Source organism: Limulus polyphemus, unplaced genomic scaffold, assembly GCF_000517525.1.
Source record: "Limulus polyphemus unplaced genomic scaffold, Limulus_polyphemus-2.1.2 Scaffold409, whole genome shotgun sequence".
Lineage (NCBI taxonomy): Eukaryota > Metazoa > Arthropoda > Merostomata > Xiphosura > Limulidae > Limulus > Limulus polyphemus.
The window spans coordinates 361857-385502 of record NW_013666019.1 but is presented as its reverse complement, the minus strand read 5'-3'; the positions used below and the strand labels follow the sequence as shown (position 1 = coordinate 385502).

Below are 23646 nucleotides of genomic sequence, written 5' to 3'. Positions count from 1 at the left end.
CATATATATATATATATATATATATATAATTATGCCAAGACATAAATGTTTCTTATCTAAAGCGTTTTCTAATTCTAATCGTTGTGTTAGTCATAACTATGTCAAACTCGAATTTACTCTTGACATTCCTTGTTAGTTCCGTCGATTTTAAAGCATTTGGTATTATCTTTTAATCATTTGTTGGTTTTATTTAAGTTATATTTGAATCCCATGATTTTGTGTGTGTTATGAACCTATTTAATTATGTTATGAATCCATCGTTTGTTCCACTGACCAGGCATGATCCACTGGCTAGCGTTTCCCCGCGCTGTAAATATGAGGGCTCATGGTGCGCGTTCAGTTACCGCAGAAATTTTGTTTGCTTGTTCGTTATTAAGCACGAAACTACACAATGGGCTGTCACTGCTCTGCCCATCGCGAGTATCGAAACCTGATTTTTAACATTATAAGCTCTCACACGTACTGTTGAGCCAGCGGAGGCACCTCATAGAACTGTTCTGCACACCTTCGAGCCGTGAGAGTGATGATCATGTCTCATTATTTGATCAGGTAAGAGTCGGTGGTGAGTATTATTGACTTCACTCTAATCTATGGAGACAGCTATGCACATAAAATTCTTGTGAAGCTTTGCTAGAAACTTCTAAAACAAACAAAAAAAACAATTAATTACTCCGTTGATAATTTACTGTTACTTCTATTGTTCCCGATGTACGTAATGCTATTTCAAGGAGTTTATTAGTCCTGTTGTTATCAATGTGTTTCTTGCGTCTTCAATCATTTCTTGATCCCATTGCTATAAATGTTATTAGTGTTTCTAGTAGAAGCATTGGCATCTGGTCTCTGTATTTTGGTAACAAGCAACAAAACAACAACATTAACACACTTTTAGTGTTATTCCAAATATTTCTTGGTTGCAAATGTTAATAATGTATTTATTAGAAGCATTGCCATATGGTCTTTGTATTCTTGCAGAACAACTAGCAACAAAACAACAACAACATTAACACTTTTAGTGTTATTCTGGTCCCATTGTTTTGTATTGTTCTTTGTACTAAAACATCATAATTGTATGCAAAAGTATGTTTAAGTATGTTTAAACTGAATTACGTTCATTCTAAATACCAGTTCTTGGAAAGAATTTTTATCTTTTTTTGTCTCAGTATTCTATACGAAATATAGTTATATGTATCTGCACTGTATATCATGTGAGTGTATAGATTACGGTATCAATACGAACGTGTTGATATTAAATTTGTCTGAATACATTTCCCATAAAAATACCTTAAATAGTTCTAAAATTGTCTTCAATTAAAAGCTTAACTGACACACAGAAAGGTTGTTTACGAGAAATAAATCTGCTCTGACAATGCATGACTAAAATGGAGGTGGAAACGTTTTTTGTTAGTTTTTTTTAGAGAAGAATGCTGAAGTCGTAGTTGTTGTTGAATTTTTCGACAAAATGATTGCCATATGTTAAAACATATAATTTATGGTCCCGTCTGATCCTCCATCAGACAGCACGTGTTCTGCTCTAATCTAAGAAGTTTTGTGTTAGCACAAATTGAAGTCTGCGCAGATATCGTTTTACACTTCACTAAAACTCAACACAAGCTATGAAGCAGTGTAGGAGAAAAATATGTAGAACAAGACGTGAAAAGCTAACAGTAGTTCTTGTTGACTTAGAATGTGCCAAAAAGAAAATGTTTCACTGTATCTTTTCAAACTCCGCTTGTGAAGTTACTTGTACACATTTTTGTCTTACAAGAAAATCCTATTATAGTTTATGTGTTATCTCTTCATATTAAGCCAATGCTATTAATAAGGTATGTGACGCCGTTCGCTACCGATAAAAACGATACCAAGCTTTAAATGCCTTGACTGTTTCGTTAATTTTTGACATCATCCCTAACACAACTAAAATCAAGTGTTCACAAGGATATTCTGTGGAACTTTATTCTCCTTACAACTGATTTAGTGAAACACTCAGCATTCTTTTTCTAGCACCTGGATACACAGCTGCCTCGTGTGGTGTTCTGCCAAACTAGTGTTACATCGTGAAGAGGAAAGGAGGGTGTTGACTGACATGCACACATTCATTTTCACTTTTTTTTATCAAGGCTTATCTTCAGTTAAATGTTTTATGTCCCTTCTCTTTTTTTTTCAATTTACTTTTTACACAGAGAAGAAACAAACAAAATTAAAGATCACTGTTAAAACTGTACCACCATTAAACCATCTTAATAATTTGGAAGGAGATTACCCATAAACGCGAATTTCATAATTCCTGAGCTGGGACACAAAAGTAAATTTTTATACCACCAAACTACACAAGGACTATCCTCGCATAGCTGTCCCTAATTTTGAACTGATATACTAGAGGAATGGCAGCTACTCAATAACACCCACCGCTAACTCTCGGGGTACTCTTGCTTGTTATAATACTGCGATTTTGCCGCCACCCTTATAAAGCAACCACGTTCTCAAAGTGCGGGTGCGTTTTGTGAAAACAAGATGTGAACTATAAATCTTCCGATTCACATTCTGAACATGCTAACCACTCGGCAACGTCCGGGCCCATTTCACAGGCGTGATTACATAATTAAAATCATTATAGTTCGTCGACATTGGATATGGCAGGTGTAGCGTGGTTGACATATTATAACATATTCTTCTTTTATTTTACTTATAAGTTTTTAGAATTTGAATCTGGTAACTTAAGTGTAAACTTGCATTAATGGATTTTGTTTTACATCTTGAAACTTCAATTTTTGTAAATCTGAAGTTTCTGAACGAAGCCTAAAGTAGATAAATGTCAATAAAATTTTTGACTCCAAAATAAAACAAAAAGATTCAGTTTTCAAGTCTGGTTTAAAGCTAATGTCTTTATAGTGTAATACAACTTCCTACTAAAATAATAATCAACAAACCAAATATATACGATTTGCGTAATCTGATCTGATCTCAGAGAATATCATGTTTCAGCAGAAAAAGGTTACACACTCTAATATTTAGACGTGGTCATCAGAAGAGCCGCCATACAGTGTACAGCTTACAACATTTAAAGACATGGCGCTGAAAAGAAAAATGTAAATCACTGAGATCAACGGGAAAACCATTTACAAGATTTAAACTACAACACCATTTGCCTAAACATTTTATAGGTGAACGTTAACGTATCAGGAAGTGTAGAGTTTCTGCTTACATAAGTTTTTTGTAGTTTTTAACTTAACATTTATAAGATCTAAGTTCAGATAGCAATTCAACATAGTCAAGAAAAATACTTCATTTCACTTTTGGCCTAATTTTTCCTATGGTTCGCCCACGAAAAAAAGCAGATTTTTTTATGCTGATCCTAGTAACTCAGTTTATTTGACGTCTTGTTCACCAATGCATATTGATTAAAAATGTGACGCCAATTCTGGATTCTGAACTTAATTGAGCTTGAAAATAACAAAATTTTTTCAATCATAGGAATGTAACAAAAAAAAACATGAAATGGAAAACAGAAGATAGACTAAAATAGGTAACGGAAAATGTAATAAAACGATGGATACTGGATACCTTAAAGTATGTAACATGAATTACAGCACAACAGTGAAAACATCGAAGTATATATATATTATGAAGGGGAAGAGAATAAACGATTAGTTAGAACAGGCAAAAAATTGTAGAACAAAGCAATCAATAACTAGAATAGGTAAGAAGAAGCACAGCACAGAAGAGATAGTCACAATATATTATAATAAATTAATGGGAACAGATTATAGTTAAAATCATTAAATAACAAAAATTTGAAGATATAAAGACAAATTATGATAGGAAACAAAGAATGGAGCAGATAGAGGATAATTGGAACAGGAAGCAAAAAAGTGGAATAAATAGAGGATGGTTAGAATAGGTTAGAAAAGGGTGGAGCAGAAACAAAATAGCTACAATAGTTAATAAATGGTGGAGTGGATAGAGGATAGTTGGAAAAGTAAACAAATAGTGAAATCAAAAGAATATAGCTCTAATAGTTAACAAAGGGGTGAATATAAAAAATGGTTAGAATAGGAAGCTAAGATAGCTACTATAAATACTAAGAAGTAGAAAAAAACGTAAGTTAGGCTTGAAGAAATATTAAGGGGTGTAAGAAGACTAGAAAGAGCACCAAGATCTGGATTTGAAAGAGACTGATTTAGGTTAGACCATAATGGATGAACTGATGAGTAATAAATATACATTTATGCACTGATACACTCTAGACATAGCAAATGACTAATTCACAGGCGACTGACCGCACTGTGGTGTACGAAACACGAAAGATGTATTTACTTACTTATACATCAACATTATTATTCTAATGTAAACTAAACTAAGAATTTTGTGACTGAAATAAATATTTGATATTAGAAACAAACAACGAGATTTATTTTAGAAGCAGACTTTTATCAGTAGTGCCAGCAGAGTCATTTGTCCCTTCCTACATTATGTATGTATGTTTGTGTTTATGTATAGTGTTCATAAATTGTCCTCAACACGAAATCTGACTGATGTTTCCAGATTTCACATACACTCTCTTACGTAATACATATCTGTTTCTATCGTTTGTAGCATTTTTTTATCGTTCAATGGTATAGTTATATAAACTCCATGAATTTTGTTTTAATTAGTATGGTCATAATTAAAAACACACAACTGCAATAGTAAAATCACTTCAGTTTAAATTATATGTATCATAGCAAAAACAACGTTACAGCCCTGTATTCGAATAGAAACGTCCTAAACAAGTTGTTTCTCTTTCAGAAAACTGAAATGCGCGGAAAAGAAAATTTTCTAGCTTTAATTCTGCTCCTGGTCCATTGTGTCTTACTTTCTCAGGCAGTGATATCGATCGACAATGGTGGTTACATGGGTATTGTTGTTGCAATTCATAGAAATGTTCCTGAGGATGAGCAGCTGATATCAAATATCAAAGTAATAATATTTTATATTATATTTTGTTTATCTCTTATTCAACGCTTCTAAAGCTTATTGCATTCTAGTTGATACAATTAGCGAGATATAGGTTATCAAATAGCTTTTTGATGTTGTTTAATAATCTCTTCTTTAGATATCAATACAAGGTTTTAGCTAGGAGATGAATCGAATATAAAGTATTATTTAGTATTATTTTATTCAACAATACTTCTGATCCAATCCAGGAACTCTTTACTGAAGCTTCAAGCTACCTCAATACAACAACTAAAGGTCAAGTGTACTTCAAAGACATTATCATAGCTGTTCCATCAACATGGTCCAGTAAACCAGACTATGAGATTGTCCAAAAAAACTATTTTCCTACTGCAGATATAAGGGTTGATCATCCAAATCCTTACCACGAAAATAACCCTTATACTCTACAACCGGGTGGGTGTGGAGAACCAGGACAGTATATTCACCTCACTCCGACGTTTGTAAAGGAATTGCACACAAAAACATTAGAAAAATACGGAAATGCAGGTAAACAGTGTATCTCTCTTACTAAAATTCTGTCAGTTGCTGTTCTAGCTTCAAAATTAATCGGGCGAATTTAATCAAGTAATAAATTCTAGTAACAAAAAAAAGTGTAATTAATGATGTGTGGGCAGTCCATCAAATAGTGGCATAGAATCCTGCTAGCATATTGTTACGCCTCGAACATTATTCATGGCTTGAAAAAATTCACTTCCAATCCTATTCTATAATTGTCGTTCCATCATTAGGATTCATTGTAACCCTACAATTTATTAATAGTTGTTAAACTTTATCTGACGTTATTGTTATATTATCAGAGTTATATGTTCTTTCATAGCTTATCATAATGCTAGGATTTCTACCCATTGGGTGTTATAGTTTCGAAAGCTGTTCTGCTTAACTCATCCTATGGGTATGTTGAATATAACGAGCTCATAAATGTTTCATATACACAGAATATGCACATATGTTTAACTTTCTACGTCACAAAAACTGTAGAGTATCTAATATCTTGTAGAAACTTGAACGTAACTTTGTTTTAATTGTATACTGAATTATCTGTATGCATTTTATGTGTGTATGTTTTTATAGATTATCATTCAAACAATTTTGTGTGCAATAAGTGAGACAGTAAAAAAAAGAACGGGTAAGTACTATTTTACAGTAAATAATAGTTAAACAAATTATTTTTGTTTTCATATGAATACAGAAATTATATCAACTAAAGGATGAAATGTATTTTACAAAATGTGATTATTAAGTTTTCACTGTCAAGAATCTCACTTTGATTCTGATAAACAAGTGCAGTGTATGCTATTTCTTCATTTATATTCAAACATTTCAACATGTTACTCGAACTTAAAACTTAGCAAAACTATTCGTTCTAGAACAAAATACGAAAAACATCCCAGCAAAATAATCTATGATATTTGGTTTCAAGCAGTTTTTAACCCAACCCCTTCCACCTATCCACAAGTAGATACCAACGTCCAAAATTCGCAAAATTTCTAATAGGTCCTTCACAAAAATTATAATTGATCCTTATCAAGTTTAACTAATCCACTCGAAGAACATGTGTGTATGTGTGTTAATTCTATTTTATCAGTTGCAAGTGTAACATTTTCAAAAAAAACACACAATTGCAAATATGTATGTGCATATATGTGTAACATTAAAGAAAACTAATTGAAAACAACAGTTTTTAATTATATCACTTTTGGAATGTACACACTCTTTATATCGATCCAGATAATCACAAAAAATAATGTGACTTGAGATTACTATTTCAACATTGACCAAAAGGTATTACTCAGTTGAGCTGCTAGTATTCGTCAGAAATCGTTTGGATAGGTCCTGCCATTCATTTGTTTCAGGAACCTCCTTTTCGTTTCAGACGTCACAGGGAATTTTCTTAATGTCTAAAAATAGGCCAGGGATCCCCAGAAATAAAGGCTCCATTTGTAAGATTAAAATAAAGAAGATACGTTCACAAGACGAAAACACAGCTATGGTCTTAGAAAAAAAAAATATAGAAATGCACGTTTGACGACAAGGTAAAATAGGAAAAATGCTTAAAATTTTAACCTACCCAGCATGACTGTTTCGATTATTACTATAATTATTGCTATTCTAAACGGCCCACTAGCTGGTCTGGGACGACTAAAAGACGCGAATTTGGGACTCTGGTATATACTATTATGTTGATACCAGTATGGAAGGGATGGAAAAGGTTATTTTAACCTTATCTCGAAGCATACTTCCAGAAAGCACGTCATATATTTTAAGTTTCAAGAAATTTTTGCATTGTATTGACTTTACGTAATTGTTGTTGTTTGAATTATAGCTGTGTCTCCGCCTCATTTCATATTGATATTATGAAACCATAAACTTAAGTTTAAAACATACACAATACAACTTTTACTCAAATGTAATGATTTTTGTTTGATACATCCTACTCTGTTCACATTCTGATCCTAATTTACAGTTGGTTTGGCAAAACTTAGTATTAACTTAAATTCTTTATCCTGTTCCGAGCTGTGTATGTATTTAAAAAGTTTAAGTTAAATATATGTGTCTTATCAAAGATACTATATTCTTACCTAGTTAATTTCTTTAGCAAGGCAGTGTTTTTATTTTCAGTTCAAATAGAATTGGATACTCGTTTTTACAGAGAGACATCTTGTACACGAGTGGGCACACTTAAGGTACGGAGTTTTTGACGAATACGGATTACCAGGCGACCCTAACTATCCTGCGTTTTATCAAGAAAATGACAAAGTATGTGGTTTCCTAAGTATTATTATCCCTAGGATTATGAGTAGTTGAATGGCTTACGTATGAAATTGATAATTCATTATACAATATTCTAAGATATTTTATGTCGATTCGTCTGTATGTTATATTAATACAAATTTAATGTTATTTCTAACTTGTCTTTCTGTTTTTACTAAGCAATTTTAACAGGTAGAGAGTATATGAGAATTTCTTCTCTTTCCATAAGAACGTCAAGTTTTCATAAGCAAACAGAATTGTTTTCTTTCTTCAGTTTACTCTTGTATTTTGTTTACTTAGAGCACTACACTGATACTTCGTTTTCTTTCTGCTTAGTTAGCACTACAATACTACACTGACACTTTGTTTTCTTTCTGCTTAGTTTAACACTACACTGACAGTTCGTTTTCTTTCTTCTAGTTTGTGAATGTAAAAGCTGCTTTGTTCTAGATAGTCACTCCAGATGTTAGCAGAGTTGAAGTTTCTCACAAAAATGATATAAATTATTTGTGAACCGATTTAGTTAGATTGTTATCATTTTAAAGCATTGTTTTCGAAATAGTGCATGTGTACATTTATTAGGTTGTGTACATTTATTAGGTTGCTATAAAATCTGATTAGAGATTTGTGAGAAGGTACGTGGATTTGAAAGTTTCAATTTTTGAATCCTGAATAAATGTCTGTAGAATGAGTGAATTATAATTGGACCTCCATAAGAAGGGATTTTACATAATTTAGTTTCCGTGTTTTCACTTTTCAGTTGCGGACTAGATTTTTTTGAACCATTCACAACCAGTGAGGATCACATATCGTATAATACTGAATGATTTTCCCTTTTTATCTTTTGAAACATTTGGGTGAAATCATTTATTTTCTAGTTAAAATGCATAGAAAGCTCCAGCAGTTCTTAATGGGATTGACTGCAGTATTGAAGGTATTTGTGTTTAGTTTTTTGTCATATATTATGAGTGATCCTCTAGCGATCTAGCCAACAAAGTCATCAATGCCACAAGTAATTTCGTCTATAGTTTCAGAAAATGTGTTTAAAAAACAAGTTACGGACCTGCTAAATAAATCAGCTCACAGGTTTTATCAACAATGATATTCAAAGTGCCTCGTTATTAATTTGTCTGACGTAGATCGTCCCAACAAGTTGTAAGCAGGGAATCACTGGATGGATCGAATCCAGTGATGGCGGACCCTGTTCCATTACAATAGATGGTACAGTTAATGAAGATTGTCGGTTTATCCCGGACTTGAGCAATGAGGATGCTAAGGCATCTGTCATGTATTTACCTTACATTCCCTCGGTAAGTAAATTACTTTTCTCTATTTATCTAGCTGTCAGTATGTATCTACATATCGGTTTGTTTATATGTATATCTAAATGTTGCACTCTAAGTCTCTCTTTCTGCCCCTTTTTTAATATAACTGTTTTTGTCTGTCTTTATGGGCATAAATACGAAAAACTAATGCTTTTCTGTAAGAGAAATTATAAAATAATATGTACATTTTCTTAAAAATCTTCTTTTGTTGTTTAAAGTATGAGTATCACTTTTTCACTTAAAACATGCAACTTTAATTTTTTGTCAGATTACTGGGTTTTGTGACAACACAGATAACCAGCTACACAATTCTCTAGCTCCAACAAAGCATAACAATTTATGTCATAACCAGCCAACTTGGACTGTTATCAAGAAGCATCCTGATTTTTCAAGACGTTTGTAAGTTTCTATTTTTTACAACCTAATTCAACTTTTTACTTTCTCAAATAATGAATAAATTTGGGTCCTCACATATGATTTCAACACACAGATTTCTTGAGACGCGACTTAATATTGATTTATATATCAAGTTTCAGCATCTATCCTTCTCAGAACATATGCCAATATTGATTAATATACCTAAAACAGGTTATTGTTCCTTGTTACTTGCCATTTCCATATTTGGTTGTCAGAAACGATTAATAACATTTTCTTCGTTTCATCCAAATTTCTCAAAAATAGGGAGATTTTAATTTGTGTTTGCTTTTCCAAGATAATATTTAAAAATATGAATAACAATCAAATAGGTGATGCTATTAAGCTATTATAATCAATAAAACATTAATTTTTGAATTAAATTAAGAATTATTTAAAAATCAATTTTATAGAATTATCTTATGAAATTTGAAACGTATGTTATCAACCCTTCCAGTATCTGTGCCTACTATAGGTGATGCTGTCAAATATGTGATGATATTTGAATTTAAAAAGTAAGTATATATCTTTGGCAATAGAGTTTACAATCCTTAGTGTAATATCGGTTTTATAATTTATTGACAGTAAAAGAAGTGTGGGCTTTACCAGCACGACACCCAATTTTCGTACCGTACAATCCCAACCTGGAAGTGAGGGTAGATATGTCTTGGTGTTGGACGTATCCAGAAGTATGAGCGTAAGTAATGCTTTTTTTTTAATTCTTACACATTTCATATCTATTATGTTTAAAATATATGTCACCATTAAGATTTTAAAATATGGTTATCATCATAGTAAATTAACAAACAAGGATTTATAAGCATACTGAAGTGGTTTTATTTTGGGGAACAACATACTACTTTCGTTTGTCTTCTTCAATGTTCTGTAAAAACATGCAATATGTTCCCGAAAATAAAACGACTTCATTATGCTTAAAAGTCGTTTGTCAATTTACTATTATATTAGCATAATATGTTTCCTTACACAAGTATGCTTATTCATCGAGTTGCAGCTGTAGACTATCACTTTTTATCTTTTGAATATGTGTTTAATTGATCTTCTAGCTGAATGATACCAAAAAATCACGTGGGCTGAAAACAGATAAATAAAAAAACATGAAACCTGATAATCCGGGTGCTTTCGAAATGTATACATTGCTTTTTGAGAGTGGGTTGGAGTTAGGGAAGAGAAGACAATGTATAGCTAAAATATTTTTCTATTTATTTGTAACACCTTTCAGATGTGTTTTAAGCTTATTCCCATCTCGTCAACTCTAATGTAATCATATACTAAAATAAATGTTTTATATTTTTCTGTAAACTTGGTATGCCACTTTATGGAAATGAAAAACTTTAAAGCAGTATTATAATTTCTTGAAAACTAAGCTAAGTTTTTTCTTGTAATACGTTTGTAGTATATATATGCATGTACATAAAAAATATCGAAGTGTGAATGTTTTAAACGTCTATTGCATCGTATTGTAAACAGTATAAAAAATACTTTGTTTCTAAAACTGTGGCAAATTGATTTTTGTTTCTAAACCTTATTCTATATTTGACAACCTGATAATTATATTTTTTTAGATTTATTCCCATTTAGTCTATTGCCAGTGGGAGTAGACGAACTGGGGTGTTACCGTGTTTAGGGGCGTAAAGAAGTTTTCTTAAGGGTATTGTACTGAGTAATTTCACAAATCTTCACGAATCCAATATTTTGATGTGATATCTTTATAAATAACAAAAGTTACACCCAAACTGTTCAAACTTGTATGAACAAATCTAAATATAGGATTTTAAATATTTACAGTTGTATAACAGACAACCTATAAAACTACTTCATCGAGCAGCCACTAGATTTGTTGAGGATGTTATTTCTGAAGGCTCTCAGTTGGGAATAGTTTCATTTAGCACAAACACTACAATTCTTCATAACTTGACTCAAGTCAACAGTGCCACTCGCATGAAGCTGAGAAATAGCTTACCTGTAAACAATGATCTCGGAGATACAGCAATTGGGAAAGGACTGGAGGAAGGTTTAAAGGTTTGTGCTTAGCACTTTTGAATTTTAAGGTTTAAAAACATTTAAATCGAATGTACCACCTGGACATTTATTCGTAAAGGCTAGAGATTATATAAACGAATTTCATATTTTTACCATGATCTGAAAATATTTCAAAAGAATCAATTATTTATTAACAAATGGGTCTTTACAAAATTTTTATCTTGTAAAACTTCATAATTTTAACGAAATATGTTATTGTGATTTTACAAGTTTTAATCTTTGCAGGTTTTAAAGTCTCGTGGAGAAACAGCAGAAGGAGGACTGATTATCCTTATTACAGACGGAGAAGAAAATGTAGAGCCATATGTTAGTCAAATCCTTCCGAAACTACAGCAAGAAAAAATTACAGTCAACGCCATTGCTTTTGGCAATAAGGCAACAAGAAAACTAGAAGACCTTACAAAGTTAACTGGTGGTAAAGGATTTTTCTTTGCAGATATTCAAGGCAATCAACCCACTAATGCACTTGATTCGGCTTTTATGGACTCTGTCACCTCGCAAGCTGACTTAGAGTTTCGCCCTGTTCAGGTAATTTGTTTCCCCATCATATATATATATATATATATAAGCAGTTTTGTTCAAGACTTATCAGCGCAAGTTAGAAGTTCTGGTTATATTATTTTTAGTGGAATAACTTAAAAAAAAACACAAGCAATATGTTAAAACCTGAAACAGTTTTGTTCTAATGTTGAAAAAAAAATACTTTTTACAAAATGTTCTACATAATATACAAATATAGATATAAACGAATATAACATTAATGTTGAATTTAAGAGTTTTTATTTCAATAAATATGTTACTTTAATTTATTCTATGTAACGGGGTAAAAATAGCACTTATCTGAACATTTTTTAATCATCAGATCGGAACTATTATTGTTTGAAATTTGCTTCTTTAATAACACAAAACATGAGCTCATTTTATAAATTTTATCGGTGTCTAAAGTCATAGTATTTACATATAAACGAAATTCTATTCGAATTTCTAATTATCTTTCAGTCTGAACTTAAAATCTCCAATGTAAAGTTAATTACCTACAGGATACAAAAACCTTATCAAAATTTACAGGAAACAAACTCTTAAAATATAAAGTTTAATTTCTTAAAGAACTCAATTATTATATTTATTATCCAAAAAAAATGGGACTTCTATTTTTATGTTTCTAAATCGTATACCGAAGTTTTGAAATATATCCGTTTTTTTTATTATTCATTTGTAGATAACCGACACCATTATTCGGCTCATTAGCTCCAAAACTATAAAGAAAATTACCTTAGATAAGGAACTAGGAAGAAGCACAATTTTTACTTTCACAAGTGAGGACGTCAAGTACATTAATATAATATTAGTGAGTCCAAATGGGAAAATCTACGACGTTAACAGTCCTGAGTACACCAAAGACGATCGAATCAAAATGAGAGTAGAAATAAAAATACCAGATGCTGAGGTAACTTTCCTTTTTATCAGTGGAAGAGACTTTCACACACTGTGTGCTTATTATAAATCTTATTATAATGTCATAAGCAGGCACAGCACTGTTAAACAAGACGATTTAAAAAAAAACATTGAGTAGAAAATACCTGAAACTTTAAGTTATAGTATAAACTTTGAAAAAAAGATGGCGATTTTAACTCTTTTTAAATAAAGTGTTTGTCCAAGCTAATCGTTGATTCTGAAACTAAATTCACCTCTCACGCATGATACCCAAAAATAGATTGTTTCGGTGCACGATAGGCTAAATGAATCTTAAGATAAAGAAAAGTTTACTACAGTCTATTCTGCTCAAACATATATATATTCCTAGCCAGCGTTGAGAGAGAAAATAAAAATCAACTCAGTTTTTTTTTTCTTTTCTGGCATAATGATAAGCAAAATCTACAGCTAATGATGTTTTGAATACTGGTTTGTTTGTTACGGATTTCGTGCAAAGCTACACGAGAGGTATCTGCGCTAGCCGTCCCTAATTTAACAGTGTAAGACTAGAGGGAAGGCAGCTAGTCATCATCACCTACTGCCAACTCTTGGGCTACTGTTTTACCAACGAATAATGGGATTGACCGTCACATTATAACGCCCCCACGGCTGAAAGCGCGAGCATGTTTAGTGTGATAGGGATTCGAACCCGCGCCCCACAGATTGCGAGTCGAGCGCCCTAACCACCTGGACATGCCGGGCAGTAATACAGAATGTTAAAATTTCTAAAGTATGGTTATTTAATTACACTTGCAGAGAAAAATTAGTATCTTAACCTATCAAAGGTAGGCACTAAAGGATTTAAGCCTAAAATAAGTAACTAAAACCTTTCTCACAAAATCTAACAAAACGAATTGAGGTTCATGACCTTGTAGTCCGCACAGTGAGTCAGTGGTAAATTTACGAAATTACAATGCCAAAATCCGGGGTTTGAATCACAGTGATGAACTGATCGCAGGTAGCCTATTGTATAGAGTTGCGCTACACGAACAACAATATGATCTAGTAGCAGTCATTCAGTGTTTCACTAGTAATCTGAAGTTGAATGTCGCTTGATTGTAGTTTGTTTTCTTTGATAATTACAAAATTATATCAATACCCGTAACGATTATGTTAGAATTTATTATTCATAAATTCATAAGCTATAAAGACAATAGTTGTACTACTGCAACAAGAGTGAAAAGACAGTATTAAACTTAAATATAAACTAAGCATTATCTTACAGACTGGACAGTGGATGGTAACAATATTATGGTCAAAATCCATTCCCGGAGCTGTTTCTTTTTCTTTGACTTCTGAACCAAAAGATCCTCGGATCCAACCTGTTCGGGTACGATCTTGGTTGAGTGTCGTCCAATTGACGTATCCTTCACATGCTAAAGTATACGCTGAAATTAAGAAAGGGTACAATGCTGTCGTTGGAGCCACTGTCAAAGCAACGGTAGACCGCCCCATGGGGTCACCAGTTGATGTACTTTTGAGAGATAATGGAGCAGGTATTTTCGTTGGATCTTCTTTTTTTTTAGTCTCTCCGCCGAGAAACACGAATTTAACTAAAAATAATTTCAAAAACAAATATTTTATCATAGAATATATCACTAATGACAGGGAACCTCCAGGTGAACGTATAGCTAGTTAATGCCATTTTAGAAATGGCTAAAACGTCAGTTTATATATTTATCCATTCCTGGAGTGTAGTCCCGATAAGATATGTGTTATCACATTGATATAAATTATCAGTTGCCCTTCTTCTCCATGTTTTTCACTTAGTGCATGCGTGTTAAAAACCTTTCTGCATATTTAATAATTATTATACATTTTCCTATAACAATAATTTTTCTAATTTTAAAATTCTAATAAAGGATTAGTAGCATCTGAATTACTTTAGTCAAATTTAACTATTTATGACCTAGTAAAACTTTTTATTATTATGATACTAGAAAAAAAAAACTTTATTATATAATTTCTTTAAACTGAGTACTGCGGAAAACGCATTATGTATAAATGAAACATTTGCCGGGCGTGGCTAGTGGTTGCCTAACAACTATGCTTTATCTGTACCAAGATAAGTCAGAGTAATAAACATTGTGGTGCAAAGTCTAAAATATTAAGAGGTGAAACATTGTGAAGTTTTCAACAGATTAATTATATAAATGTTACAAGTTTACTTGTAGGTGTTATATAACCAATAAAACAGTACATCTAGTTTTAATCCTTCAAGCGTTGTTCGTCCGTAAATAGCCAACATTCGTTTTAGAGTAACGTTTTTTAATAATACTTTGTTAAAATATAAGTACAGCTATAAATTTATATAGTGTACTAGCATGTTTTCGTATTATAGGTCCCGACGTCACGAAAAATGACGGAATATATTCTGGATACTTCACGCAGTTCAATGGTAATGGACGATACGCAGTTGTAGCAAACGTCATCAATGATGGAAATGCAAAAATCAGGCGTGGAAGCCAATCGTCATCTCTCATTCCTATTCCTAAATTTAAAAACCTTGCAGGTAATGAAACAACATCCTCGACTTTTTAAACGTAACATTTTATCCAAAAGAGAATACGTTTATTTCTATAACTAATTTTAAAATCCTGCAGGTAAACTGATCATAGTTTTTAAATATGATCTATTTTTTATTTTCTGTTGCTAATTTAAAACTCATTTGGGTAATTAAACATAATATTTGGTTATTAATGTTCAAACTGGTGTATCGTATTATTACAAATTATTTGTTGAACACTAATTGCCAACTTTTAATTTGTGAAAATAATTCGTTCTCAGTCTACAAGATTGACACTACAATATTTCACTTCTAATATCTTAAGCTCTCATATTAATTCTTATCACCAAATTAAACATTTCTTATGTTATAAGATACATTACTTGATATCTAAGAATGTAGTAACCTATTGTGAAACAATGAAACGAAATATTTTTGTTTAATTTTTCTTCAGAAATAGTAAAATTTCGCACTAGAAATTTCTAGCTTTTAATGTGTTTTAATTTTCCGTAAAAATTCTTTCCGAAGAACTTCAGCGATACAAGTCCTTTCTTAAATAAAACTAGTTTATTCTTTCTCAATACAACTTTACAATACACTTGCATTTTAACTTAAACATCCGCTATAATTCACAATGATTCACGCACTTTCCTTACGACTTGACTCGATTATCTGTCTATTTCTCTCTATCTGCAATTCTCTATGCCGTCACTTCTACTCTCCGCTTTATTTGCCGAGCTTATATTTACAAAAATAGAGGGCGTCTGACAAACACTCGATCCTTCATGGTCCTTCTAGAAACTCATCACGTGTTACCACTGTTACACTGAGTAGTATATTGATCAAATTTTATTTTTACGTCGCCTAAGATCTTCATTTAATGTATTAAATGCGACATAGATAAAAAGAAAGGACTATATACAGTTTTTATCAGTTTATTCTTCACTTGAAAACAGGTAATTCAACTAAGTTTGGCAAACCTTCGTATGAATAAAATGAGTCAGTTCTATTTGTAAATAGTCTCATTTAGTATTGCTACAGACTATAGTTGAAAATATTTATAAATCATCCCTTTATAAGTAAGAAAAAATTCGTTTGTGTGGAATGTAAAATCAAAACTTAACATGATAGCCTCTAAATACACAAAGCATTTGTCATTAAAGGACGTCAGATTGTAAAACTGTTTTGTTTTGTGTTACAAAGCTATTTGCAGTGATCTACCTGATTTTACTTCTTCATATGCGACATTTCCGTCGTAGGACTCGTAGATGATTTGTTTCTAACAAAATGATGAATCAGCTGCATGTATACGTAATAGAATTACAAAATATTAATAGCATTATTATTATTATCGTTTGAGCAAAATGTTGACCAAGTGATATTTTCATTAGATAGAGAAAAGAAAAACGCCTCAGCATCCTTTACAAGAGATGAGTTCGTCGTGTCTAAGAAGCCTCCAGGACCTCCCGAAGTGGACGAAGAACCAATCGAAGTGTTTGAAAGGACTTCAAATGCTGGCGCTTTACGTCTTGATAATCATTCTTCCAATGATGTTGATATAATTCCACCCGGTAGAGTTACGGACCTTGTGATAATTTCTTCAGAGCAAAAAGATGAACAAAAGCTTATAACTCTGCGATGGACATCTCCTGGAGATGACTTAGATGTTGGAAATGGTGAGCTATTTACAACTTATAATCAACATCTTGTATTACAGTTTGTTTATTTAATGAAAGCAGGTGTACTAAAACAGTAATGTGCAGAAAATAAATTTTGTTTTGATATCTGATAATCTGTTTTATTATGTAACAGTATATTTTATAATAATTACTTGTTGTAGTGTTCTTCGAATAATGAAATCCAAGGGCGGATTAAAGGTCAGACGAGCCTAGGGCTAAATTTTTCTACAGGGCCTATTATGATCGTGACTAAAGACTATGATAAAAAATAGACCTCAAGTATGTTTTACGTTTTGATGTAATGGGAAAATAATAACCACGGATTTGCAAGACTCGACTACAAATTAATGAACAATATTAGATGGTTCTTGAATAGAAAAAGTGGTGTTCTAACACAGACAAATTTTGCATTTGGACAACAAAGCATATAGACAAAGAAACCACATACCCATAAACTCAACAACTAATGCGCGCGCACACACGTACTCACATAGTATAACCAACAGTAGTAGCAGATCATCTTATCTATAATTGATTAAACTATTGTCTTCCTGGCTCTTTGTGTAGCAAAGGCATTTATGATATGTTTGGTGTTAAGCGATGTTAACTGGTCATTTTGTACGCACAACAGTTCCAGTGCATTTAGCCTGTCTTGGCATATTGTTAATCGAGGCGTGTTCTTTATCCTTTTTAGCGTCAAGTATGATCTTTCTCCAAAACAATTTCTTGGAATGAGGCACAGGTACATCCTTCAGATTATCAGGGCGTTTGGGAAAGTTGATTTCAGAGATTGGTCGCACATCATTCTCAGCGTACTTTGTTCCATGTATTCTGACAATTTTTCAATGAACCTTGCCTTGAAGAGGGCGGAAGATTGAACACTTTCTTCTCCTGTGCAACTCACCAAGTCCGTAGCATACATACTAATAAGCTTTTTTGGTGGTGTTGCGGAGGTCCTTAGTAGGCATGAATTCTAAGTTTTGTAGAAACCCAAATTTACAACTGACATTTTCATATGCCACTATTCTGTTGTCTAGTGCAAGTGTCAGTTTCTCAATTATTGTTAAAAAAAGTTTGAACTTTATATTGAGTAGATGGTGAAAAACCACTGCCCTCAGCAACTCCTTCGTTCCATCATGTATTTCTCTCCCTGCTTTTTGATCTTTTGGTCTCATATGTCTAGCATACCATTAGCTTTCCCCCGTATTTGGGGAATGTATCTTATAATACCAGCACGAATATCTCGATATTTTAGTAGATAAGAAGCTGTACTAACATACTTTTGGGAGTTTTGTAAAGAACGACGTGTCTTGTGAAACTTCTTCAGGATAACGTTCTATAATACCTTCATTATACCTGTTTCTAGTTGTTTCAATTGTAGCATTAAGCTTCTAGACTGAGCACATTTGAGGCTTTTCAGATACATCGTCTGTAATAGAAGCAAGGACTTGCGTTATGGCTCTGTACCCCATTTTTAAAGCTCACATTCCATCTGAATTGGTGCTCCATTTTGTGTATGAAAACCTCTTTGTTGTCGGGATCCTTAGTTTTTTTAAAGCACATGGTGTAGGCTCTTCCACATGTGGATTGAAACCGAGAAAAACAAAGCTTCTGCATAAAGGGAAAAATAAACAAGCTTCAGTACAGAAGTTCATAGCACATTGTCCAACCGTTAAGAGAATGAACCCAGCAGAGAATATAGTCTTCTAGGGGTTTTTTTCTTTGATCAAGACTTGAATACCAACATATTTGCCACTCATATTAAGTGCATTGTCATAAGGATGCCCATGGTAATTTTGAATTATTATATCATTTTTTTAAGGAAATTAATGAGAACTAGCATTTTCTGCTCCTGTGTCATTGCTTATTGGTAAGAATGTGGCAAATTTCTCGACATGGCCATCACCTAGAATGTATCTATTGATATTTGACCCATGTGGGATATGTCTGGAGTAGAATCAACAGATACCGAGTAATACTTGGATGTTTTGATGATTTCCTGAATAATGGCAGTAAGAACTTCTATGTGTAGGATTTCAATGAATTTGTCACCAACTGTTGAGGATAAGTATGAAACTTTACTTTTTTCCCTTATTTGCGTGTTTTTGAATATGTTCAGCAAGGAATGCATCATTCTCAGCTAATAGCTCCAATATTCCTAAGTAAACAGTGCTATTATGCACTGAACCAACTACCTCATTGCCTCCTCTTAATACTAACTCTCTGGATGATAGAAACTTTATGACTGAGAGAATATGCTCTGGAACTTGGTGTCAGTATTTTTTCTCAGACTCCATCTACTCTGTTAAAGTCTTGTCGATTCATACACTTTTGGTTTTACGAATAAAAGGTTTGGCGACGCAACTTTGATTCAGCGAACTTGCAGCAAGTTTACAGTCAGGGTAACCAGTTGTTGCTAGTGAAAAAGTTTCCATTACTGTTGAAAACAATTTGCATATGATGCAGAAGACATTCCCCTTCGACAGTGAATACCAAAGCCATCTCTTAACCTTTTTTCCATTCAATTGCTCGAGATAAAAAAAAGTCCTTGAGCATTGGCTTGTATTTGTCACCTGGAATAGATTTCATAGATGCACTGACGTATGCATCCATATACCAGCAAAAGGTAATCTCCGACAAACAAAATCTCTCATTTCAACAGAAACTTGTGTCCATGTCCCAATGTCAAATGAAAAGGATGGGTTAGTATCTTCATCACCATTGCAATAATTGATTTCTTCCTGCTGCAGGGTCTCGATTCAATTTGGTGAGATTGATGGTCATCAGCATTGAGAGTTGTAGTCTTTACGATTTTTTTTCACAGTCTTGGTTGACAGTTATGTTTCAAGCACTTTCTGACTGAGGGCAAAGGCTCTTTTGATATGCCATCATCATCCAGAGATTTAGTGTCTACATTGTTGTTTCCACAGCCTTGACTGGCGAGGGTTTAAGTACTAGAGGACGAAGCCCATAAATCCGTTATATTCCTACTTTTAGCTAGTACTTTCTTATTTTTTCTTCCTCATTCTTTGACTTTAGCTTTTCCTGGATACTCTTGTGTTTGTGCATATGTATAATAGATAAGATGAACACTTAATGAACAATCTGTGTGTGCACGTATAAGCGTGCATGCTTGCGCGCGTATATATACCTGATGATGATAAAACCTTGTCGAAACGTTGTACATTTGCTGTTGTGTTAAACTTATACTAAAGTTTTTCTTCATTACCCATTCAAGCCGTCTCCAGCCATTATTAGTGTGACTAGGTTTAGCCTAGCTTAGACCTAGCATATTGGCACTGTAAAATGTATGCAAACATGATAGGCCAGAGCGGAGTCGTACTATCTGGAGACAAGCCAATTAAATCTATGCACTCTACATTGCACGACAGTCCTACCCACGTCACACACAAACTCTCACTTCGAGAAGAAGTAGACTGGGTCGAATGATTTCATCAAGCATTTCCCCCACAAAAATGAAGACGAGCCATTTCTTTGAGCCCGAACCTGTTACTATAACCCCAATATCACCCGCCTTTATCCGCCCATGATTATATCTAAATCCTTGCGTCTCTTGTATTTGTAAATTATATCAGGACAACACTTGCGGCAAGGCATTTTTTGCGATATATATTTTCCAACTTTATCTTAATTATTTGTTAGTATAAACTTGTTTAACTTCATATTTCTTTTATTTTTTTTATATTTAAAGCTTCTTTTGTTGACTTGAGGGCCAGTTGTTTCGTAGAAGACATAATGAAACGTTTTCATGAAGTGGATAGTTTCAACGAAAGCCATGTAATAAAAGGCAGCCTGGTTCCTTTGCCACCCGGTGAAGAACAGGAAATAACTGTGGAAGTGCCTGATGCTATTTGGAATGCAAAACCAAACAGCACTATCAATTACACTCGTATCGATGTATACTTCTCTTTGAGGATAGTCGACGAAAGGAACAACTTGGGTGATCTTTCTAATATTGTTGCTGGACACTTCAGAAAAATTGCATTCGTTCTAGTGGAAGAAGAGAAATCTCCTAAATGGTGGGTTTATGCATTCGGCATTGGTGCAGCTACTCTTCTTATTATTGTTGTTATTGTAGTTTCATGTAGAAACAAAGGGAAAAGAAATGCATGTACAAATACTTCGTTGACAAGTTCTGCGTAGGGTTCATGAAATCCTGAAAATGAGGTAATCTTTTCGCTACAGGCTGGGGCGTTAGTGAATTTTACTAGCTAATCACGAGTTTGCTCCATACCTAACAGGGAAAGGAGTACTGATCATTTTCTGAATGAAACTTTATTGTTAAAAGTACTGTACAGTTTCACACCTATATTAAATTCTATACAGATATAAAAAGGTTTTTACGGTTGTTATTTTTACTTTGAATAATGGATTCTTAGAAAATTTGTCATGGCATTTTGGCTTTGTATTGAAATAATTTTGCGCCTCAGATATATCCCCGCACAGTAGTCCAAAAATATTCAGCCGTAAATTCCAGATTTCCTGGACTTTTCAAATCTTACCAGGTTAATGGGCTCGAATTTATCTGTAGAATAAGAATTTATAGTTTTATAATATTATATTAAGGTATATCATATAAAATTCTTAATCATTATTGTAAACATAAAATTCATGTTATACATTATTGTAAACATAAAATTCATGTTATACATTATTAAACGTTTATGGGCACCTTTCGTTTTTCTGAATATTTCATTCAGGGAATTTTTTTTGTGCGTGTTTTTTTCAACAGTAACTTTGACCAAGATCGTTTAAATCATAAGTTTAGGCTTTTTCGTTAGTTATTTTTAAGTTATTTCAAAGTTTTAAAAAATGGTTGTCATATTGAATTACAAAGTCGAAACAGTTATGTATATCAAATAAGCCTATCGCTTAGTAAAAATGTCCTAAGGTCTTTACCGGTGTTTAGAGCTATGCATGTTTGATTTAAAGCAAAGTATTTTTGGTTTAATAGCCTTAGTTAAGAACGAAGCTATTTAAAATATATCGTTTATTAGGAAAAACACGTATTCATGTGTTTGGCCACTCTTCTCTTGGATTAAGCATATAATTTCTTAATGTATACATGGAAACAAAATAAAAAGGAAATTACTGTGTGCGTGTGTGTTTATATATTCATTCCAGTTTTTAATCCGTTATTTTGCATAATACCATATCTCTTGCCTGCATTTACTGATTATTTCATGAAAATATCACTGTTCAGTGTGCTTTAAATTACTGAAGGTTCTGTAATCGTTATCTATAGCTATGTTTTATATACGACTTCAGCAGAAATGTTTTAAATATTTAACAATAAAGTGTTTAATTTTTCCGGTATAGGTTGCTTTAAAACATAACTCAATTCTATACTATGATTATAGTTCCTTTTAATTGCATTTTCAAAAGACTATCATGATGGAGTTTGTTTTTTTTCTAAAGTGTTTGTTTGTTTATGGCAAAACTACTAACGTTATCTGCTGCTGTCCGTCCATAAATTTGAGCTGCTAACCATAGGGAAGGCAAAGGCCTGCAGCACACCCCGCCAACTCTTTACCAACAAATAGTGGGATTGAGCGTCGTATTATAACGCCACCACGGCTAAAGAGCGAACATGTCTGGCGCCACGAAACACAAATTGCGAGTCGAGCGCACTAATCGCCAGGCCTTGCCAAGACCCTTAACAAGTGAAACTGAGATAGGCTGAAAATACAAATTTTGTTTACCGTGCAAGTACATTAGCCAACTAATTTTTAGTTACAGAGCTGTGAGATTACTTTTTTCTTTATGTCGGAAGTCTTGGGTCTTTGTTCATTGTTTGTTAAGTATATTTGGCAAGACTGTTTAGCTAATCCAAAAGGCTTATAAAGCACAGAACTTCTCTTGTATTTTTTGAACTTTTTTGTTTTGTTCCAAGTGAATGTACAACTGCAAACCTTTTGAACTATTTGTGAAAAACCTTGAAACCAACAGAAACTTTAGAAAGTTATTTTCCCAGTAGAAATTTTTTATTTATATTGTCTGATGAATAACTCCTCTTACTGTATTTTTAGCTATTTTGAAGGTTCTCTCCTTATCAAAATTGACAAGAAAATTTAACCTTTAAGATAAACTCAAATTATGGGTTAGTAAACAGTGAAGAAGACAAAAAGACGCTACTTCCACAACTTAATGAAACAATGTTAGTGCCATTGGTTTGTTTCTCATGATCCAAAATACAAATGTATGTTCAGTTTACTGTTTTCTAAAGTACCTTATAAATTTCTAGCTGATCTATAGCATAAGCAACATATTTATTCCTGTGGCAGATACAGCGTAAAAAGTCCATTACGCAGCTTCGAACACCTTGTAGAACACCCTTACATACACAACAAAGACTCAGATACTTCGCAAAACTTTGATACTGTTACGTCTCCGTTTGTTAATTGATTTTTCCGTAACTTCG

The 23646-nt window shown here is 32.9% G+C and overlaps 1 protein-coding gene across 2 annotated transcripts in view; it reads left to right on the top strand.

The window, feature by feature from the left end:
* Window positions 1–22323, top strand: part of LOC106458053 (epithelial chloride channel protein-like) — a 23415-nt gene extending 1092 nt beyond the window's left edge. For both annotated transcript variants that reach the window (XM_013917507.2, XM_013917508.2), the window contains exons 2-14: window positions 4786–4956; window positions 5184–5481; window positions 7646–7752; window positions 8886–9056; window positions 9340–9470; window positions 10071–10182; window positions 11292–11525; window positions 11772–12074; window positions 12766–12993; window positions 14245–14515; window positions 15361–15531; window positions 16917–17201; window positions 20917–22323. In XM_013917507.2, coding sequence (XP_013772961.1) covers window positions 4795–4956; window positions 5184–5481; window positions 7646–7752; window positions 8886–9056; window positions 9340–9470; window positions 10071–10182; window positions 11292–11525; window positions 11772–12074; window positions 12766–12993; window positions 14245–14515; window positions 15361–15531; window positions 16917–17201; window positions 20917–21368 — 2925 coding nt within the window. In that variant the 5' untranslated portion in view covers window positions 4786–4794 and the 3' untranslated portion in view covers window positions 21369–22323. The remainder of the gene's footprint in view (window positions 1–4785; window positions 4957–5183; window positions 5482–7645; window positions 7753–8885; window positions 9057–9339; window positions 9471–10070; window positions 10183–11291; window positions 11526–11771; window positions 12075–12765; window positions 12994–14244; window positions 14516–15360; window positions 15532–16916; window positions 17202–20916) is intronic.
* Window positions 22324–23646: the final 1323 nt, after the last annotated feature.